We start from the raw sequence: 16,803 nt of genomic DNA on the forward strand, positions 1-16,803 counted from the left end.
CTGCACCTCCTCCTGCAATTTATTTCCTTAAGTCTGTTATTTTGTCTGTGTAATTATTTCCAAAGTAATCAGATGCAATGCCTTAAACCAGCTGGTACCACACAAAGAACATGAACCACAGGAAAGGCCTTAGTACAGAAGCCTTTGCTGAGAGGACTAATGCAGATGCTTTTACTGTTTCACTTTTCAAAATGAAAACTGAAACTGGGCAGAAGATTTCTTTATCTACTTCACATTTTTCATTTACCTGCAAATATACCTGGCCATCACATTTGAAAGATCATGGCAGTCAGGTGAAGTTCCCGATGACTGGAAGAAGGGAAATATAACCCCCATTTTCAAGAAGGGGAAAATGGATGACCCGGGGAATTACAGACCAGTCAGTCTCACTTCTGTGCCTGGCAAAATCTTGGAGAAGATTCTCCTGGAAGGCATGCTAAGGCACATGAAAGTCAACAAGGTGCTTGATGACAGCCAGCATGGCTTCACTAAGGGGAAGTCCTGCCTGACCAATTTGGTGGCCTTCTATGATGGGGCTACAGAACTGATGGACAGCGGTAAAGCAGTTAATGTCATCTACCTGGACTTGTGTAAAGCGTTTGACACTGTCCCACACAACATCCTTGTCTCTAAATTGGAGAGACATCAATTTGATGGATGGACCACTTGGTGGATAAAGAACTGGCTGGATGGCCGCAGGCAGAGCTGTGGTCAACGGTTCAATGTCCAGGTGGAGACCAGTAACGAGTGGTGTCCCTCAGGGACCGGTGTTGGGACCGGTCTTGTTTAACATCTTCATCGCTGACATGGACAGTGGGATTGAGTGCGCCCTCAGCAAGTTTGTCGATGACACCAAGCTGTGTGGTTCGGTTGATACGCTGGAGGGAAGGAATGGCAACCAGAGGGACCTTGACACGCTTGTGAGGTGGGCTGATGCCAACCTCATGAAGTTTAACCATGACAAGTGCAAGGTCCTACACCTGGGTCAGAGCAATCCCAGGCACAGCTGCAGATTGGGCAGAGAAGAGATTCAGAGCTGCCCTGCGGAGAAGGACTCGGAGGGGTGCTGGTCGATGAGAAAATGAACATGAGACGGCAGTGTGTGCCTGCAGCCCAGAAAGCCAACCGTATCCTGGGCTGCATCAAAAGAAGCGTGACCAGCAGGTCGAAGGAGGTGATCCTGCTGCTTTACTCTGCTCTCATGAGACCTCGCCTGGAGTATTGTGTGCAGTTCTGGTGTCCTCAACATAAAAAGGACATGGAACTGTTGGAACAAGTCCAGAGGAGGGCCATGAGGATGATCTGGAGCACCTCCCATATGAAAACAGGCTGAGAAAGTTGGGGCTGTTCAGCCTTGAGAAGAGAAGGCTGCGTGGAGACCTAATAGCAGCCTTCCAGTATCTGAAAGGGACATATAGGGATGCTGGGGATGGACCCTTCATTAGGGACTGTACTGACAGGTCAAGAGGTAATGGGTTAAAACTTAAAACAGGGGAAGTTTAGATTGGATATAAGGAGGAAATTCTTTCCTGTTAGGGTGGTGAGGCACTGGAATAGGTTGCCCAGGGAGGTTGTGAATGCTCCATCCCTGGCAGTGTTCAAGGCCAGGCTGGACAAGGCCTTGGGTGATATGGTTTAGTGCGAGGTGTCCCTGCCCATGGCAGGGGGTTGGAACTTGATGGATCTTAAGGTCCTTTCCAACCCTAACTATTCTATGATTGTATAGTAATTTTGTCTGACCTAACTGTTGAAGAGTGGCAATAAAAGCAAGTTATTGAAATATGCCAATTAAAAAAAAAAAAATCAGGGCAAAATGGCACAATAAGTTTTATGTCACTTGCACTATATATACACAGGGCTGGAACAATTTTTTCTAATATAAAGTCATTAGGACAGCACATGCTCTAGTCACAGTGTAACACAAACAGTACTATTTGTGTTACCCCATTTTATGCACATTTCAAAAGCTGCTCTTTTCCCATTGCATGATTCACACAAATCAATACATTATAAAATCATTGCAACACAATTAACTTCAACAGCACACTGAAAGCATTTTAAAAGGCTTTCTTTATAAACATACACTATTTTCATGCTATTTATATAATTCCTTTAAGTGAAGCGTAAAATTACGCAGAAGATACTGCCACATGGGGAAAAAACTCCAACTAGCCAGCTTTCTTTTTCTGTTTCCTTTTATACCTTTATTACTAGTTCATCTTTATGAAGCCAGACTTTTACATAAGCTTTTACGTAAGTTTTAGTAGTGACAGTCCTGCCTGGGGCTTCATGTAAATTACAAGTACTTTTAATGTGTCCTCCTTTCCAGCCTTTGCAATGATACTACTTTTCTCAAGATGCTTGGCTCCTCCAGTTTTGACTTCATGCCGACCAGTTCATGGGTTCTTCCAAACGACATTAAAACAAATAACAATGCACAGAAACTCTGTAATGTGGGACTTAAAATCCTGCCTTGATTAATGTGAGGAGACAACTAAGCAGATCATGAAAGTTTAACCTTTGTATGCAAACCAGTCAGTTGATACACTTCCTCCACAAAAAGCAATGCTCTAAGCAACAGAGGTTCATCATCTTCTTACTTTGTAGAAGTTACCACTTTGGTTTTCTACAGTTTTCCAGACTACGCCAAAAGGTCAACCAAAAACATCCACTTACTGCAGCTTCCAGTGCCGGAGGGAGTGAAGACAGACTCATCTCAAAACTACCAGTGCAGTGCACAAAAAGCATTCTAACATTTCTGCAGCAGATCCACAACATCTTCCATACTGGTACAGGGGTATTTATTCCAAGGAAATTCTACTGTTGTAAGTACCACAGGTGTAACCAACAGTAGGTTAAAAAGAAAATTGCCATCACATTCAATAAGCTTTCAGGAAGCTTCTCACCTCTCTGTGTCACATCCAATATTTTTATTTGCTGAAAAATTTAAAGGCCTTTTATACCTGCCAACTGGTAGCAACTGGTAAACCTGTACTAAACTGCTCCTACAAACAAGGCTTGAGATGGAGACTTGAAAGCAGAGTTCTCTACTTATGTAAGAAAAAAGCAATTGAACAAATACAAGCGGTGTATTAAATGTTTATTTTGTAACCACATTTTGCATTTGTCCAGATTTAGTGGGCTAAAAATAGGTTCATTCATCTGTAAATAGCAAAAGAGTAATCTTGGGATTTTCAAAGGAAAAAAAATAAGGAAATCTGGAAATTAAATTTAATTCTGATACAAAAATACTTCATGTTAGGGTCAGCTTTGACCTCTGTTTACCCCTCTCTATTGTTTCTGAATGAGACCTCATAGTCTCCACAGATCAGGCTATGGACTATTACATTTTGTTTTTAGAAAACCCCCTAATGCCCATACCATTAATGCATAAACACCATTCACGTGCTAAAATCGATCACCCCTAATTTAGGTCACTAGTAGGCACTGAATAATCAAATTAGAATCAATAATCTGAAATTACACTCAGGTAAGACAAGAACAGAAGAGATAAATAAAACCTTATGCAAAGTAATTGTTTTAATTTTCTTGTTTATCAGGAAAAACACATCTCCACAACAGCCTTTGAAAGAAGTATTTCACAATTTTGTAAAATAAAAGAATTTTTGAGGGGAACAAAAAAAAAATCCAAACAAATACACAAACAAAACCCTCAAACCACACTGTATTTTAACTTACTAGCTTTCTCCTATCAGTTCTTATGCTCTATCAATAAGGCAGTTTACAAAATCATCAAGCCTTTTTCTTCAGATGTCTGCTGTAAAACCAATCTACCACAAGTCTGTGCAGACCAGCCAGTAGGAAGGCAGCTATTTCCACCAAATGCACTCTCTCCCCCAACAGTCCTGGCCACAGCCGCAACACTACCAGAGAAACATCATCCTCAAGATTAATAAATACTCTACTGAAGATCTAAGTAATCAACTTTATAAAGCACTGAAGTACATTCCAGTAAACCACAAAGTCTAGCTACTACCTGCTACTTTTTGCTTTCATGTATTTAAAACTACGTGATCAAATTTGATCAGAATTCCTGACTGTATAGATGAGATCCACATCATTTTTTCCCCACCATCCCATCACTTGGCAAGCATCAGCTATAATATACCCACATCTAGGATTAGCCCTTCATGACATGGGAGTGGATTGGTTTTTTTTTTTCTTAATGCATCTCTGCAGAAAGTTTTCAAGAGTAGTCAGTATGTTAGAAGGTCAAAGGTGTTAAAAGCTGCGCTAGCAGGAGCAAAGCAGAACAAAAGTAGGCTGCTGCCATTCCACAGCTGTGTAGAAATACCAAGTGTCTGCTAAATAAGGATTAGGTACCATGGAAACCCACAACCTCTGGAGGCAAACTTCTATGTTGTAATAGAACAGCCCTTCTGCCAATGTGAGACTCCTCATACATAAATGATCCATAGCAAGTTACAGCATTTTACATGTGCTTCATAAATCACTCCAGTCAGTTTTCTCCAACTATGGTTCTTTAACCTATTGGATTTTTTTATTATTATTACTAAATTATTCAGAAACAATGCTGAATACTAGAATTCTGACATGATCCAAAAAGATTCTTCATATTTACTGTAAAATTATGAACCTGGTGTAGTTTCCAAGAGTTTTACCTATTACATTGCTATAGGAATTAATCATGAAATTTGTCAACAAAAAAAACGCTATGTCTATAAATACTAATAAAGACTATGGCTGAGACCCACATTTTTCAAACCTTCAAGCATGAGTATAAAAAAAAAATATTTCTAGAGAAAGAACTAGTAAAAGCTTAGTTTAAAGCTTGTACACAATGAGGTACTGCAACCCTGACCTACTCTAGAACGCAGAAGTTACTCAAAAGATTACCACATACCTCTGTTTGTCAAATGGTAACTTGAGAACAGGTTGAGGAACTTTTGTAAATTCTGTAAACAAAGTATAAAATTTCTGAATCCTTGAATGCTTTCTGCTTAGAAGTGAGAGATCCGTTAATAAGAAGAAAGTAAACTACTGAGACCAGCAGTTGTCTATGGAAGTGTTCCGTCTCCATCAGGAGGTACATGGACAGCACATGAGCCTTAGTCCCATATTTCCCACCTATTTTCCTCAGACTCCCCTGATACAGCTGTTACAACTGTAAAGTGTACGTCTCTACCGACCCCATTTGTATCCATTACAAATCTGATGTGCTTGAATTTGTGTTTCTAAATCTGCTAGTACTGTCTGCCTCAATGACCTTGTGCATTAACAAACCACATATGCTAGCTTTTCCTTGTGTACTTTCTTTTCCATTACTTAAACCAAGCTTCACTAAGAACTCTCCAGTTTTAATATTGCACAATTTGGTGAACAGCTCCACAACTGCTTCATCCACTGCCTTGCCGACTCTGAAATGATGATCACGTTCAACACCCACCACAATTTTCAGACATCATTTTTCAGAAGTCTGTTCCTCTTTACCTTCTGTAGCTCCTCCTGTAAGAGACCAAAACTGCATATAATGTCCAAAATGCAGGCAGGTCCCAAGTTTCATACCGTGATGCTTCATGTTCATTCTCACTATCTTCCTGATGACGGATAATGTTTCATCAGGATTTGCGTGGCAGCTGCCGCTAACCAACAGCTTCAGCTAACCACCAGTGACAGTTCCAAGAACTTCAACTTAAAAGGTCACGTCTTTACTTACCAGCAGATTTAGAGAATCAGTACAGAACATAGATCCCAGTCACTCTAAAGTTGCATAGAACATGCAAAACATGCAAACTTTAAAAATAGGAGGATAGGAAAATATGTAAAATTAAGAAATGGAAAAGAGCAACTCAATATTCAACAGTTAGTTCCAGCTTCCATTTCAGTCTACACTGATCTGGGCTGAAAAAAATCAATGTTGATTGGAAAGGCTGAATATTTCTCTAAATACATTATGCATGTTTCACTTAAAGGCCCAAGTACAGTAGAAGGGCTCATGCATAGAACTCCCTAACAAAGACAATGCAGGAGGATGCTAAAAATAGCCAATTCATTTTACAAGGGGAGGGATACAGAAAAAAAGGAGTTTCTTCCTGGAAAAATATCATGGAAACTGAACTGCAGAAGCAGTATACAGTTTTCACCTCAAGTCCCTGACTTGAGAGAAGCAGATAGAAAAGGACTCAAGTTTGTGCCTCCTGTATCAGACATAAGTAAATGTCCTTAAAAATTCTGCAGGAAAACTCCAAGAAAAACTTCAAATGTCTCAACTTCGTTGACAACACTAAGCCTTATTGCTTGTGTCTGTGAATAAAGCTACTCAAGAACAGTTTCCTACTTCACAGTACACAGGAGCCCAAAATGAAACATTAAATAAATCAGTAGATATTATTAATCAGTAAGAGCAAATACACTCTTAGTAAGTCAATCATGCCTGACTTTCTCAGCATAACTCATTTTCTTCGTAGCTGGAAACAGAGTACTCAAGCTCCTCAGTTTACAGAGATAACACAGACAGAAATTTCAAAGGCTTAAAAACCCACACACATACACAACACCAGCTGAGCACACTTACTGTGCATCACATGCAGAAGAACAGGCTCTGCTGGAAAGAATTCTCATTTTGATTTGCCTTCTTTCTCTCCCTTCCATTATGGGACACACAGCTTTAACAAAGTTTAGTAGCAAAGACAAATACAACTCGCACAACAGCAATGAACATTAAGGGCCCTTTCTTTAAAGAATGTATGTGTCTCAACAGATAGATCAAGTTTTTCCAAGCCTACTGTTAAAAGAGTGCCAACTAAATATTTTAAAGCAAACCTATAAAATATGTGGCCCAAAGGCCAACTCTCTGAACCTCTCAGTTGCTACACAGATGATGCACACTTTTGGAAGGCACTTTCCAGCAGGCAGCTAAACAAAACCAAAACAGAAAAAGCAGCAGTCAAAGAAGGTCACCTCTTTGGAAGAGTGCACAAAATGACCAACCAGCGCTACCTCTAAACCATAGGGAGTATTTAAAAATACAAGTAGAAGCAAGAATTAACTTACATGAGAAAGGAACATGGGCCACACCACTCACCATCAGCTGAGGCCCAGCACTGCATGGCTTCAGCTCATTTGTTCAAATTATGCATTCTCACTCTAGAATTTGGAATAGTTCTTTAGGTTTGTGCAAGTCTTTTTCCTAGTAATTTATTCTACACGTTTAATGGAAGTCAATTTTATGACCACAACTCTGGACTTTCAATTAAGAGCCTTAATGCTTGAGTACATGCCTTAAAAATACCTTAAGTAATGTTTCCCTTAAATTACAAAATATGACAATTGATTCAAAGTACTGATCGAAATAGGCAACTGGCCTCAGTACCAGTCAAGACTGTTTGCCCTAGTTGTCTCATGCTTTACCATAGGCATCACTCACTCCTCAAAGATGGCAAGTGTTAACTACACTAACCATTACCAAAGCAATGCTTAAACATGAGCTTGTGCTACTTCACACAAAAACAACCCAAAACCCACAAACAAACAACACACAAAGAAGAAGGTCCATATTATTTTCTGCAATAAGCAGATAAGTGATACTGTCAGCATCCTCTTATCAATAAGATTTCCTCAAGGCTGCCCTAACACTGGGGATTGCAACCACATGATCTTTAAGATCCCTTCCAAACCAAACTGTTCTATGATTCTATGATCTTTTCGGATTAATCAGGGAAAAACAAAAACCACATTCAATAATTCAAATATACATCTTTAGCAAGGACATGATTCTTAACCCTCCCACAATGAGTCAACATTAATAGAATTACTATCTAAAGGTAAAATATTATTCGAGGCTAAAATTGACAAACTATGGTTGTGAATATGTTAAGTTACCATACAATAGGTGGGAGAACTTTTTTTCCTCTTTTTTTTTTTTTTTTTTTTTTTACTAGAAAGCCACATTTTACAAGAAGGAAGGTGACAAATCTCAGCCAAGCACTCCGCTCAGTAACTCAATAAACAGAAAAATGCGATTACAAACAGAAATAAAGTAATACACATCTTATTGACCAGATTTTTTCATGTCTACCACCCAAAGTTTGAAGGCTTTTCTAAATCCTTCTGTCTGTTCCAAGTCAGTCAGAGGAGGCACAGACTGACACGGGGCTGGGGAGTGACTCAGTATCTAATATTTTGGCTACAGGGTGAACAAGCAATAAATTAGACTATATCAGTTTTGGGTTAATCTTAGCCTGTGATAATGGAAATTATGCTTAAGTGGAATAAACAGTTAAATGTTAAAATGGAAATGTACTTTCCACTTTCACTGTAAAACTCAAAGCTGCAAGGCATCCACATCCTGACATGTGCTGCGAGCCCTGGCTTTGCAAGTCTGAAATTACTTCAGCACAAAACAGAAGTTAACCATTTTCACTAAAAACACAGCTGAACAAGGGGGTGCCCATTTTACTAAAACCAGGTAGCTATGACAGTACTTGTCTAGGAAGTGGGAGACCTAAGCCTAAGGCAGCTCAAGCCCACAGCCTTCACTGTGCAATAGCTCAGTTCCAGTAGAAAGAGTTGGCAGTGCCTCTCCGACCTAACAACCTGCCAATTTTTTCATTGCTTTCTTAATCGTTATTTCTCAGCATTATTTTTCTTCTCTGTTTGAAAAGGGTTTACCTAGTGTAGGTGTACTGGTACACAGCCAATTGTTCATTCCCCTTTCCAAAGCAGCTGATGCACGTGAAGTACAGAAGGAGGTTTGAGGCTATGAAACTCAACACAACATTCAAATCTACAACTGTAAACTGAGCACTGAGGTCTCACAGTGTTAGGTGAGATGACATTACCAGTTGTTACATCTTCCTTGTTTTGTCAACACTGTCACTGGGAAGAAAGCTTCAAAATAAACCTATAATTAGCCATTTTGTCCAAGTAGCATGAAAGCCACATCTAGCTTGGCCACATCACAGATGACTTCTGCTAAGAACCCTGCTATTTGAAGGCATTTTATTCCTGTTACTAAACTTCAGCCCTTTTAGTAGGATTAGAAGACTTACTAGGTGTGGCATGTATGCATGCCACAGCCTGAAGCTGTCCTTTTACATTATATGAGTTCGTGCCACTGCATACATCAGGTAACTCTTTCTTCTGGTTTTGTGCCTCTTTTTGAGAACCTAAAAATCCCAGTTTCACAAGATAGACTCAACCACAACAACAGCTTGCTGCCACCAGAAAAGACAGTCCAGTTCCTACCCTGTCCTCCTGCACTACCTTCACAAAGAGTCAACCTTAAATTTTGTCCTACCAAGACCTTTAGAGAAATACCCAAGTGCAGCAACATAGGTACATTTTGCTGGGTTTCGCTACTCATTTTATTTTGTTCAGTAGGGTAGAACTGATGCCCTACATAACCAGTTTGTGTGTAAACTATCTCAGGTCCGTCTGTGCCCACACCAAAAAGAAACTGCCCACATGCCACAACCTGTGCCCACGTAAAGAACCAGAAAGCTACTGCAGCTGCTGTTACTCATCTTATACTAGTGAGCCAGCATTTCTTCCTGTAAATCAGTTGCAGATCTGGGTGTTATATCTATGGCCCCCCAAAACAGATCCAAAACTGAGACAGTGATGGCAGTACACAAAGTTAAACCAGCAATTTACAATGGATTGGAATTGACAGAAAGGATATTAACTGATCACGTTGACTTAGGAGACACATAAAAAGAGATTGGAAGTTTATTTCTTTGTTCGCATAAAACGTGAAAGTGCTTTGAAACTTAACTAGAAAGTGCTTTGAAACTTAACTAAAAAGTGGGAAAAAAAAGTAAAATACACTGGCTTTTAAGCACTAACTGCATTACTACTGTATATGCAATCATACCTCAACATCTATAAACTGTCTTCCTCATTTGTGGCAAGATTCTTCATAAAAAATAGGGAAAAGCATTTATAAAACTAGTAAAGCTACTCTGTCAAGAAAAAATCCACTATGTTTAATAGAAAAATATGCCACAGATAAAAATGCTACAGAAATACAACATTTTAAATGTTTATCATTAAATTAAAAGAAATCCATTAAGCTGCAAGGAGAGCCTGCTATGTGAAAGCATCATTTACCTCATTTCAGAAGACCCTCATTTGCCCTTCTAAATTAATAAAGGCCTGTGCTAGGTGTTTCACGTGCAAAAAGCCAGTGCACGAAGAAATTTTATCTTCAACAATTAAGAACTTAATATCACTAGATATAACAGTACAATGTTACAAGCAAGCAACAGTAACACTTATCACTTCATGCATCTTTACACAGTACTTTTCAGCATTATAAACATAGTCTCCTAGATGCTGATTTTATCTTCCAGCTACAGCATCACCACAGCATCAGTGGAAAGCGACAGAATTTCCATAATGTAAGCTAGCTCGATCTGTTTAGTAACATAGATTACATAAGAGTTCTCCAAAGACAATAATTACTATATAAAATCTGGTAGATATTTTCCATGGGGGTGTTATATCAAGGGTGTACAATAAACAGTATTTATTTTATTTGCCAACCACTATTAAGGTCAGTCCCATGAAAAGAAAGGAGGAAGAGATTGTTCTTTGTGCACATTTCCTGTGTAGGCTGACTTTCATGTTTTTGAGACCTACAAAGACAACTTGACTTTGATGAAGACTTCTAACCAGGTAACACTGCCAGAGTAAAGAGTCAATGACAATGGCGTTCGGAGATACAGAAAATTAAGCCTTTTTTAATTGTAAAACTATTCACAACATGCAGCATGCAGGCAAACTGACCGGAATAGTGTTTACAGTGCCAATTTTCACCTCTCAACCCCAGCAACACAACTTATATTCATACAAGACTGCACATCACACATCACTGACAAATCCCACCAATCCCAGTTGCTACACTGGCATGGCAAGTTCAGTGACAGCTAAACCGACATCTGTGTGGACTGCTGTCTTTGGCTTCATCTGTCCCAGTTTGCTACCTACCCATTCTACCACTTACCTACCTCACTCTGACCACCCCGTAAATCAAAGACTAATGCCTACTTGACCCCACACTGATAGCCCAAAGCTTTAATCAGGAAAATCTGGGAGGAGCAGCAAGTTGACTATAATTCTTAAGCAGTTCAGCATGTAAATCCTGCACCATTCAATGTGATTTCTGTGTCTAAATCACTCATATGCACGTGAAGTCTTTCCTTGTGACTCAGTTAACTCGAAAATCACATTTCACAGAAGAAAAAAAAAAAAAAAGGGCAATCTTGACTTCTAATACTTAGTTGCTTACCAAGTTTTATGCACTGCAAAAAACGGCTGTGGGTTGTTTTTTTTTTTTTTGTTCCCAGTATAGATTCACAGAGCATGATTCAAAACACTGTTTCTGCAAACAAAGTGGACTAGGAGCAGACATTTTAGACAAGATAATACTGCACAAATGAAGGTCAGATGACAAAAAGCTGGAAGCTAAAAAGAATAAGAGGAAAGAGCACTGAAGAATTTTTATGTGATTTTTTTTCTAAAGTTCACGCCTCAGCTCCCTTACCCAAAAAGCAGAATAGGGGGAGAAAAAAAATACAATAAGGAAATGACACAACTGAACTGACTACCTACACCTGGAAGGAATGTAAAACCTAAGACACGTTTATCAACAGGACTGCTGCATGCAAGTGACTAAGGGCAAAAAAAAAAGGGAACTAAAGCAAGAGAACAAAGGTTGGCTAATTTACTTGTGATGTCATATTGCTTCAGGGAAGCATGACAAATTCTTACCCATCAATTAGCTGTCTTTTTGCCTTATGAAGAGAGGACGAGGAAGGAAGGGCGGAAAGCAGTGCAGATCACACATGCCCATGACAGGCAGTTACCTAATGCTGATGTACCGCCTGCTCTCTGCTCACAACACTTTGCTGCAGTCCCAAGTACCAGCTTCCCAATAGTTGCCTGGTTTCAACATTTTTATATTGCTCTTTAAATAAATCACAGGCACGCAAGGAAGAGTAAGATGCAGAACAAAGCTTTAGAGCTATTTCTGAGATAAAACCCAAGAGAAGCTGAGTGCTAGCTTTATGATTAGACATTTTCTGTTTCATAAGAAGCCATAAAACTGGTTAGTTGTGCTAAAGCTCAAAGTTAAATTGCCTGCTATTCTGAAAAGTCTTTAAGTTGCTTAAGAAACGACAAATAGAGGCAGCAGTGAGATGGCTCTTCAACCCCACTGAAGTGCTACTGTCACTGCCAGGAACAGATATGCAAGTCAGTAAGTAATTCTTTTATTCTTTTGATAATAACATACTATTGCCTATAATTCCATTTAGAAGAGGACTTGCCCTGAATAGAGTAAAACAGACCAGTGAGAAGTAAAGGCAAAATTGCGGGGGGGGGGGGGGGGGGGGGAGAGGGGAAGGCATTTGTTATCATTAATAAGAAAACAACCAAAAAAAAGGCATACAGTGAGCATAACAGCACCCAGATTTTGTAAACTTCGCACTAGGGGGGTGGACCATCCACAACACCAGTATTAATCACATTAAGTCCTATTTTTCTTCTATATTTTGTCCTTAAAAATTAGGACACTTCCATAAAAATCTGCAATAATCTATTACTTACTACTTCTCACACCCATTATGGATGCAAATACATCATAACACTTAATATCACACAGTTGAATAATCAGGTGCTAATCAACTATATTTGCAATTGCCTTACTCCTTCCATTCTCCGACCCAACACACAAAGTCAGTAACATCACAAAAATCTCAATGTCTGAAATCCAGCTATGACAGAAGATTAAACATCACACTCTTTCCCATGGAATAGGAATCAGTAAGATGGTATTTTAAATTCTGGAGTAAATCAGAGGCTAAGACAGCACTTTCACTGTGTTTTAAAACTAATTCAATGGAAATTAACATGCTGTAATTACTAAGCCTTTAGAGAACACTTTCGTAACAAAATCCAGTGACACAAATTGACCACAAAGTTTCACATTCACAGCCAACTGACTAGGCCAACTTCTATCATCAAATACTAAGATAAACCGTTTTGGAAGGCCACACCAAAAAGCATTTATCCAAAATTGGGCACCAGCACCATCGCTAGATATTCCAAATGAAATGCAACATAAAAACAATATGCAGGCAAATTATTTATTTGATTCATCTTACCATATTTTTTACCACTCCTTTGGGTAACGTAATTAAAATTTTCTTGTACCTGTCTGAAGTGTAATAGCATAAAGTCTTAAGGCCTTCTAAGCCATACACAGGTTACTTCAGGCCTCAGGGAAGACAGCATTTGTAAGCTCTTAAGAAAAGGCTCTGCCAGCATTTATCATTCTCCACTGCAAAGGAGGAGGAGTGACTTCGGGAATTCTGCTGATTCCAAGTCATAGTAGCATGGTGCAGGAAGAGTACCATGCTGAAAAGCACTGACCCATAAAGCACTTGGAGACCGACTAGCATCCTCAAATCATACGTCATGCCTGAGGCAGGGTGCTCGTCAGCTACACAACAGTCTCAGTGTATCATCATGCAAAAGCACAAAGATTTACCACACTGTAACACTATCAAAATAAATATTCCAAACCCATTACAAGGGATTTACCTTTTTGTACCTTTTTAGATCATAATCTAGGAAAAATCTGAATATAAGAACCAGTATTTAGCTCTGTACACGCACAGAAGTAAACATGATTACTTCCATGGACAGCTTACACTGCTCAAGCTGTAAAACATGAACAGCAAGATAAAAAATTCAGGATTTAACAGAATACTGTAGTAGAAATCTGAATTACAGACATCAGCAGAGATTTCAGACTTCTACTGTATACCCTTACACAGCAAAGCCACGAAGCACAAGGGGACTGAAGGATAAAATTGAAACTGCTAAGGAGTCTGACTGCACCCAAGTTACTTTTTGTGACCAGTAACCAGAAAAGCTTACATATTTTGAGTATAACTGACATTAAGTTAATGACTAAGTTAAAATAACCAATGTTAAACTAATGGCTGTTAGAAACAAGCAGTACACTCAATTCGGACAGGAGGACAACCTTTGCATCCTAAATGATTATTACTGTACCTGAATTCAGGAAGGAAATCACGGACATTAAAATTGAATGCAATGGACTGCAAAGCACTGAGGACTGTTCTTTACAGCAAGACTCGTGCCTGTGCGTGTGTATATACACGCACTCAGCGGGTTACTGAAGGCCAGTCTCCTGCATTTCACAGCCCCTCCACTTAACCTAAAGTAAACCAGTGTACACGTGTTTATGTACACAAACACACACCCTCTTAAAGATGACAACATACGTACACGCATCACCCTCTGTCCCTGTGCCAGACACCCAGGAGCTATGAAGAGTAACCAGGTCCCAGAGCAGACGCTCGGCTCGCAGGAAAGCACTGGCTCACCGGCAGAGCGAAGCCTGCCCTTCCCCGGCTGCGCAGCGGGGCAAACGCGAACCGTTGTTCTGCTCGGGCTGCGCTTTCCCAGAGGCCCACCGCTCCGCCGACACCGGCGGGCCAAAACCCGCCGCCCCCAGACCGGGACCACCCGCCGAGGGGCAGCTAGAAGAAGGAGGAGGGAGCGGACGAAGCCAGTTTCTCCTGCAGGCCAGCGACGGGGCCGGCCCGACACCCCCCCCCGGAGACCCCGAGCCTCGGGTGGAAGGTGGAGAGGAAAGGCCACTAGGGCCGCGCCACCCGGGCAAGGCCCGGCTGTCAGCGCCCCGCCGCCGCCGCCCGAGGGGACTGGGCCGCTCTCGGGCTGGGCCGTCATTGGAGGAAAGCCAGGGGTCCCTGACAAAGCCCCACGCCTGAGAGCCAGGAACCGGGGGGGGGGGGGGGGGGGGGGGGGGGATGACGAAAGGACACCCTGATCTCCCTCTCCCGCGCCGCTCCCCCCAACCCGACCCAAGTAGGCGCGGGAAGGCCAGCGGGGCCTTGCCAGGGACGCCGCACTTACCACTTGGTAACGGCTGGCGGGCTGGTGGTGATCCATCCTGTCCGCCCGCCGACACGCACCGCCACGACCGCAGCTGCTCCCACGGACACCGCGTCTCCTTGCGTTCCTCGGCCGCCGCCCCCCCCCGCTCCACCGGAGCTGCCACCGCCCCGGCCCGGCCCGGCTCGGCCCCGCCCTGCCCCGCCGCGACCGCCCCTCTGCCCGCCCCGGGGGCGGAGCCGGCGCATACCCCACCCCCAGACAGGGGAGCTGCCTGGGGATTCACGTCGCACGTGTGGCGTAACGACGCTGCCTCTCGCACATGCGCGGAGGTGGCTCCGAGCGCTGCCTTGGCGAGTGAGGAGCCATTGCGAGAGCTGTGCTTGTCTTTGTAGCGCTCTTGTTCCTTTCTCTGCCGCCCCAGCCTCGTCCCTCTACCCGTGTTCCCTTCCATCGCCCGTCTGTGCGCATCGTCGTTCCTCTACCCGTGTTCCCTTCCATCGCCCGTCTGTGGGCGTCGCCGTCTTCACTGCCGCTGCGGAGGGCACTGGGACTTCGTGCCTCCTGTCGATCCCCCAGGCCGGCGGCTGCTAGAGGCTCTGGCTCTGCCGCGGGCCTGCACACTGTGTTGTGCTGAGGTATGAGGCGCTGAACCCGCTGGCTACGCTTGCGGCTGCCCTCGACCTCTTCCCAGGTGGTGTACGTGCTGCCTAGCTCATGACTTGATTGTGCATCAGCCCTTTCACTTTACTGGGCAGCACTATCCCGTGAGGCTGTTGTGTCCCAAAACCCATGGCTTGGTTAGACACTTAACCTCCTTGGGACAAGAAGTAGAATAATGCCACAGAAGACATCTTGGGGACCAGGAGTATTGATAGTATTGACTTTAAATGGGTATCTGTGTAAAGTAATTATGAGTCATGAGCCCTTTTGCTGTCCCGTTGAAGATGAAACACCACTGTATGACAAGAATGTGTGACTTCTCGCTTCTTCCATAAATCTGTAAATGCTTATATGTTTATGACCTGGGCTAAATCAGTGGAAAACTACCTGTAGTGGCGTATCATGAGAGTGACTTGTCCCTAGGTTCCCAAACTGTCAGACATGCAACAGTGGTATGAAACAATTCAGCAATAGCTGTAGCTGCAGTTCCTGCTTTTTGTGCTGGAGTATAACAGATCTGCAAAGTAAATGCTTGCACAGAAGCAGCTTCCTGCTGTCAGTATGTCTCACATGCAAAACTTTATTCCATGGCCCAGATCTGAACCTTCGTGCAGGCTGCTTGTCAGCATGGAGGCAGACCTGTGCAGCAGGGTAAGTGTTTTTGTGCAGGCCGTCATTACAGGTAATCTGGATGAGGACTCAGGGTTGTGGAGTCACATTCCAGTGTGTGCGAGTAGGAGGGCAGAGAACTGGGAGCCAGCTTGCACTTTCATTTCTAGACAGGGTGGGAGTGAATGGATGCAGGATTCTGAGCGAGGAGGAGGAGGTAGAAACATGAGGCTTTCTACGTGTGCTTGCAGCCAATATCTGGCTAATGCAGCAGTTACTGAAACTACCCAAACAAAGCAAGTTTGGGAAGTTCAGGCCTACTCTGTTGTTGCTTGTATTTATTATGTTCCTTATACAAGAACTCTGCTACACATCAAAAGCCTTATCAGGTACTTGGCAGAGAAATATAGGTTAGAAATGGATTATTATTTTCCTATCAGGATTTCCTCATTTTTCCTCTTTACCTCTCCACATAATGAAAGTTTCTGTGTTTAATTATTCTGGTTTAAAAGGAACAGTTATTAGTAGAGGTCATACTGAGGTTAAGAATAGTTTGTACAGAGTACTGCACTGTGCTTCAGTTACCAAATAGAAGGAAAA

General features: G+C 42.0%; 1 protein-coding gene across 1 annotated transcript in view; it reads right to left on the bottom strand.

Moving 5' to 3' along the window:
• NDFIP2 (Nedd4 family interacting protein 2) overlaps positions 1-15,107 on the bottom strand; it is a 46,288-nt gene extending 31,181 nt beyond the window's left edge. The window contains exon 1 of the mRNA XM_061358965.1: positions 14,953-15,107. Within this exon, the coding sequence (XP_061214949.1) occupies positions 14,953-14,988 (36 nt within the window). The 5' untranslated portion in view covers positions 14,989-15,107. The remainder of the gene's footprint in view (positions 1-14,952) is intronic.
• Between the last annotated feature and the right edge of the window lie 1,696 nt (positions 15,108-16,803).

Source organism: Neopsephotus bourkii, unplaced genomic scaffold, assembly GCF_033783945.1.
Source record: "Neopsephotus bourkii isolate Nb327-2 ecotype Australia unplaced genomic scaffold, CSIRO-AGI_Nbou_v1 NB_960, whole genome shotgun sequence".
Taxonomy (NCBI): domain Eukaryota; kingdom Metazoa; phylum Chordata; class Aves; order Psittaciformes; family Psittacidae; genus Neopsephotus; species Neopsephotus bourkii.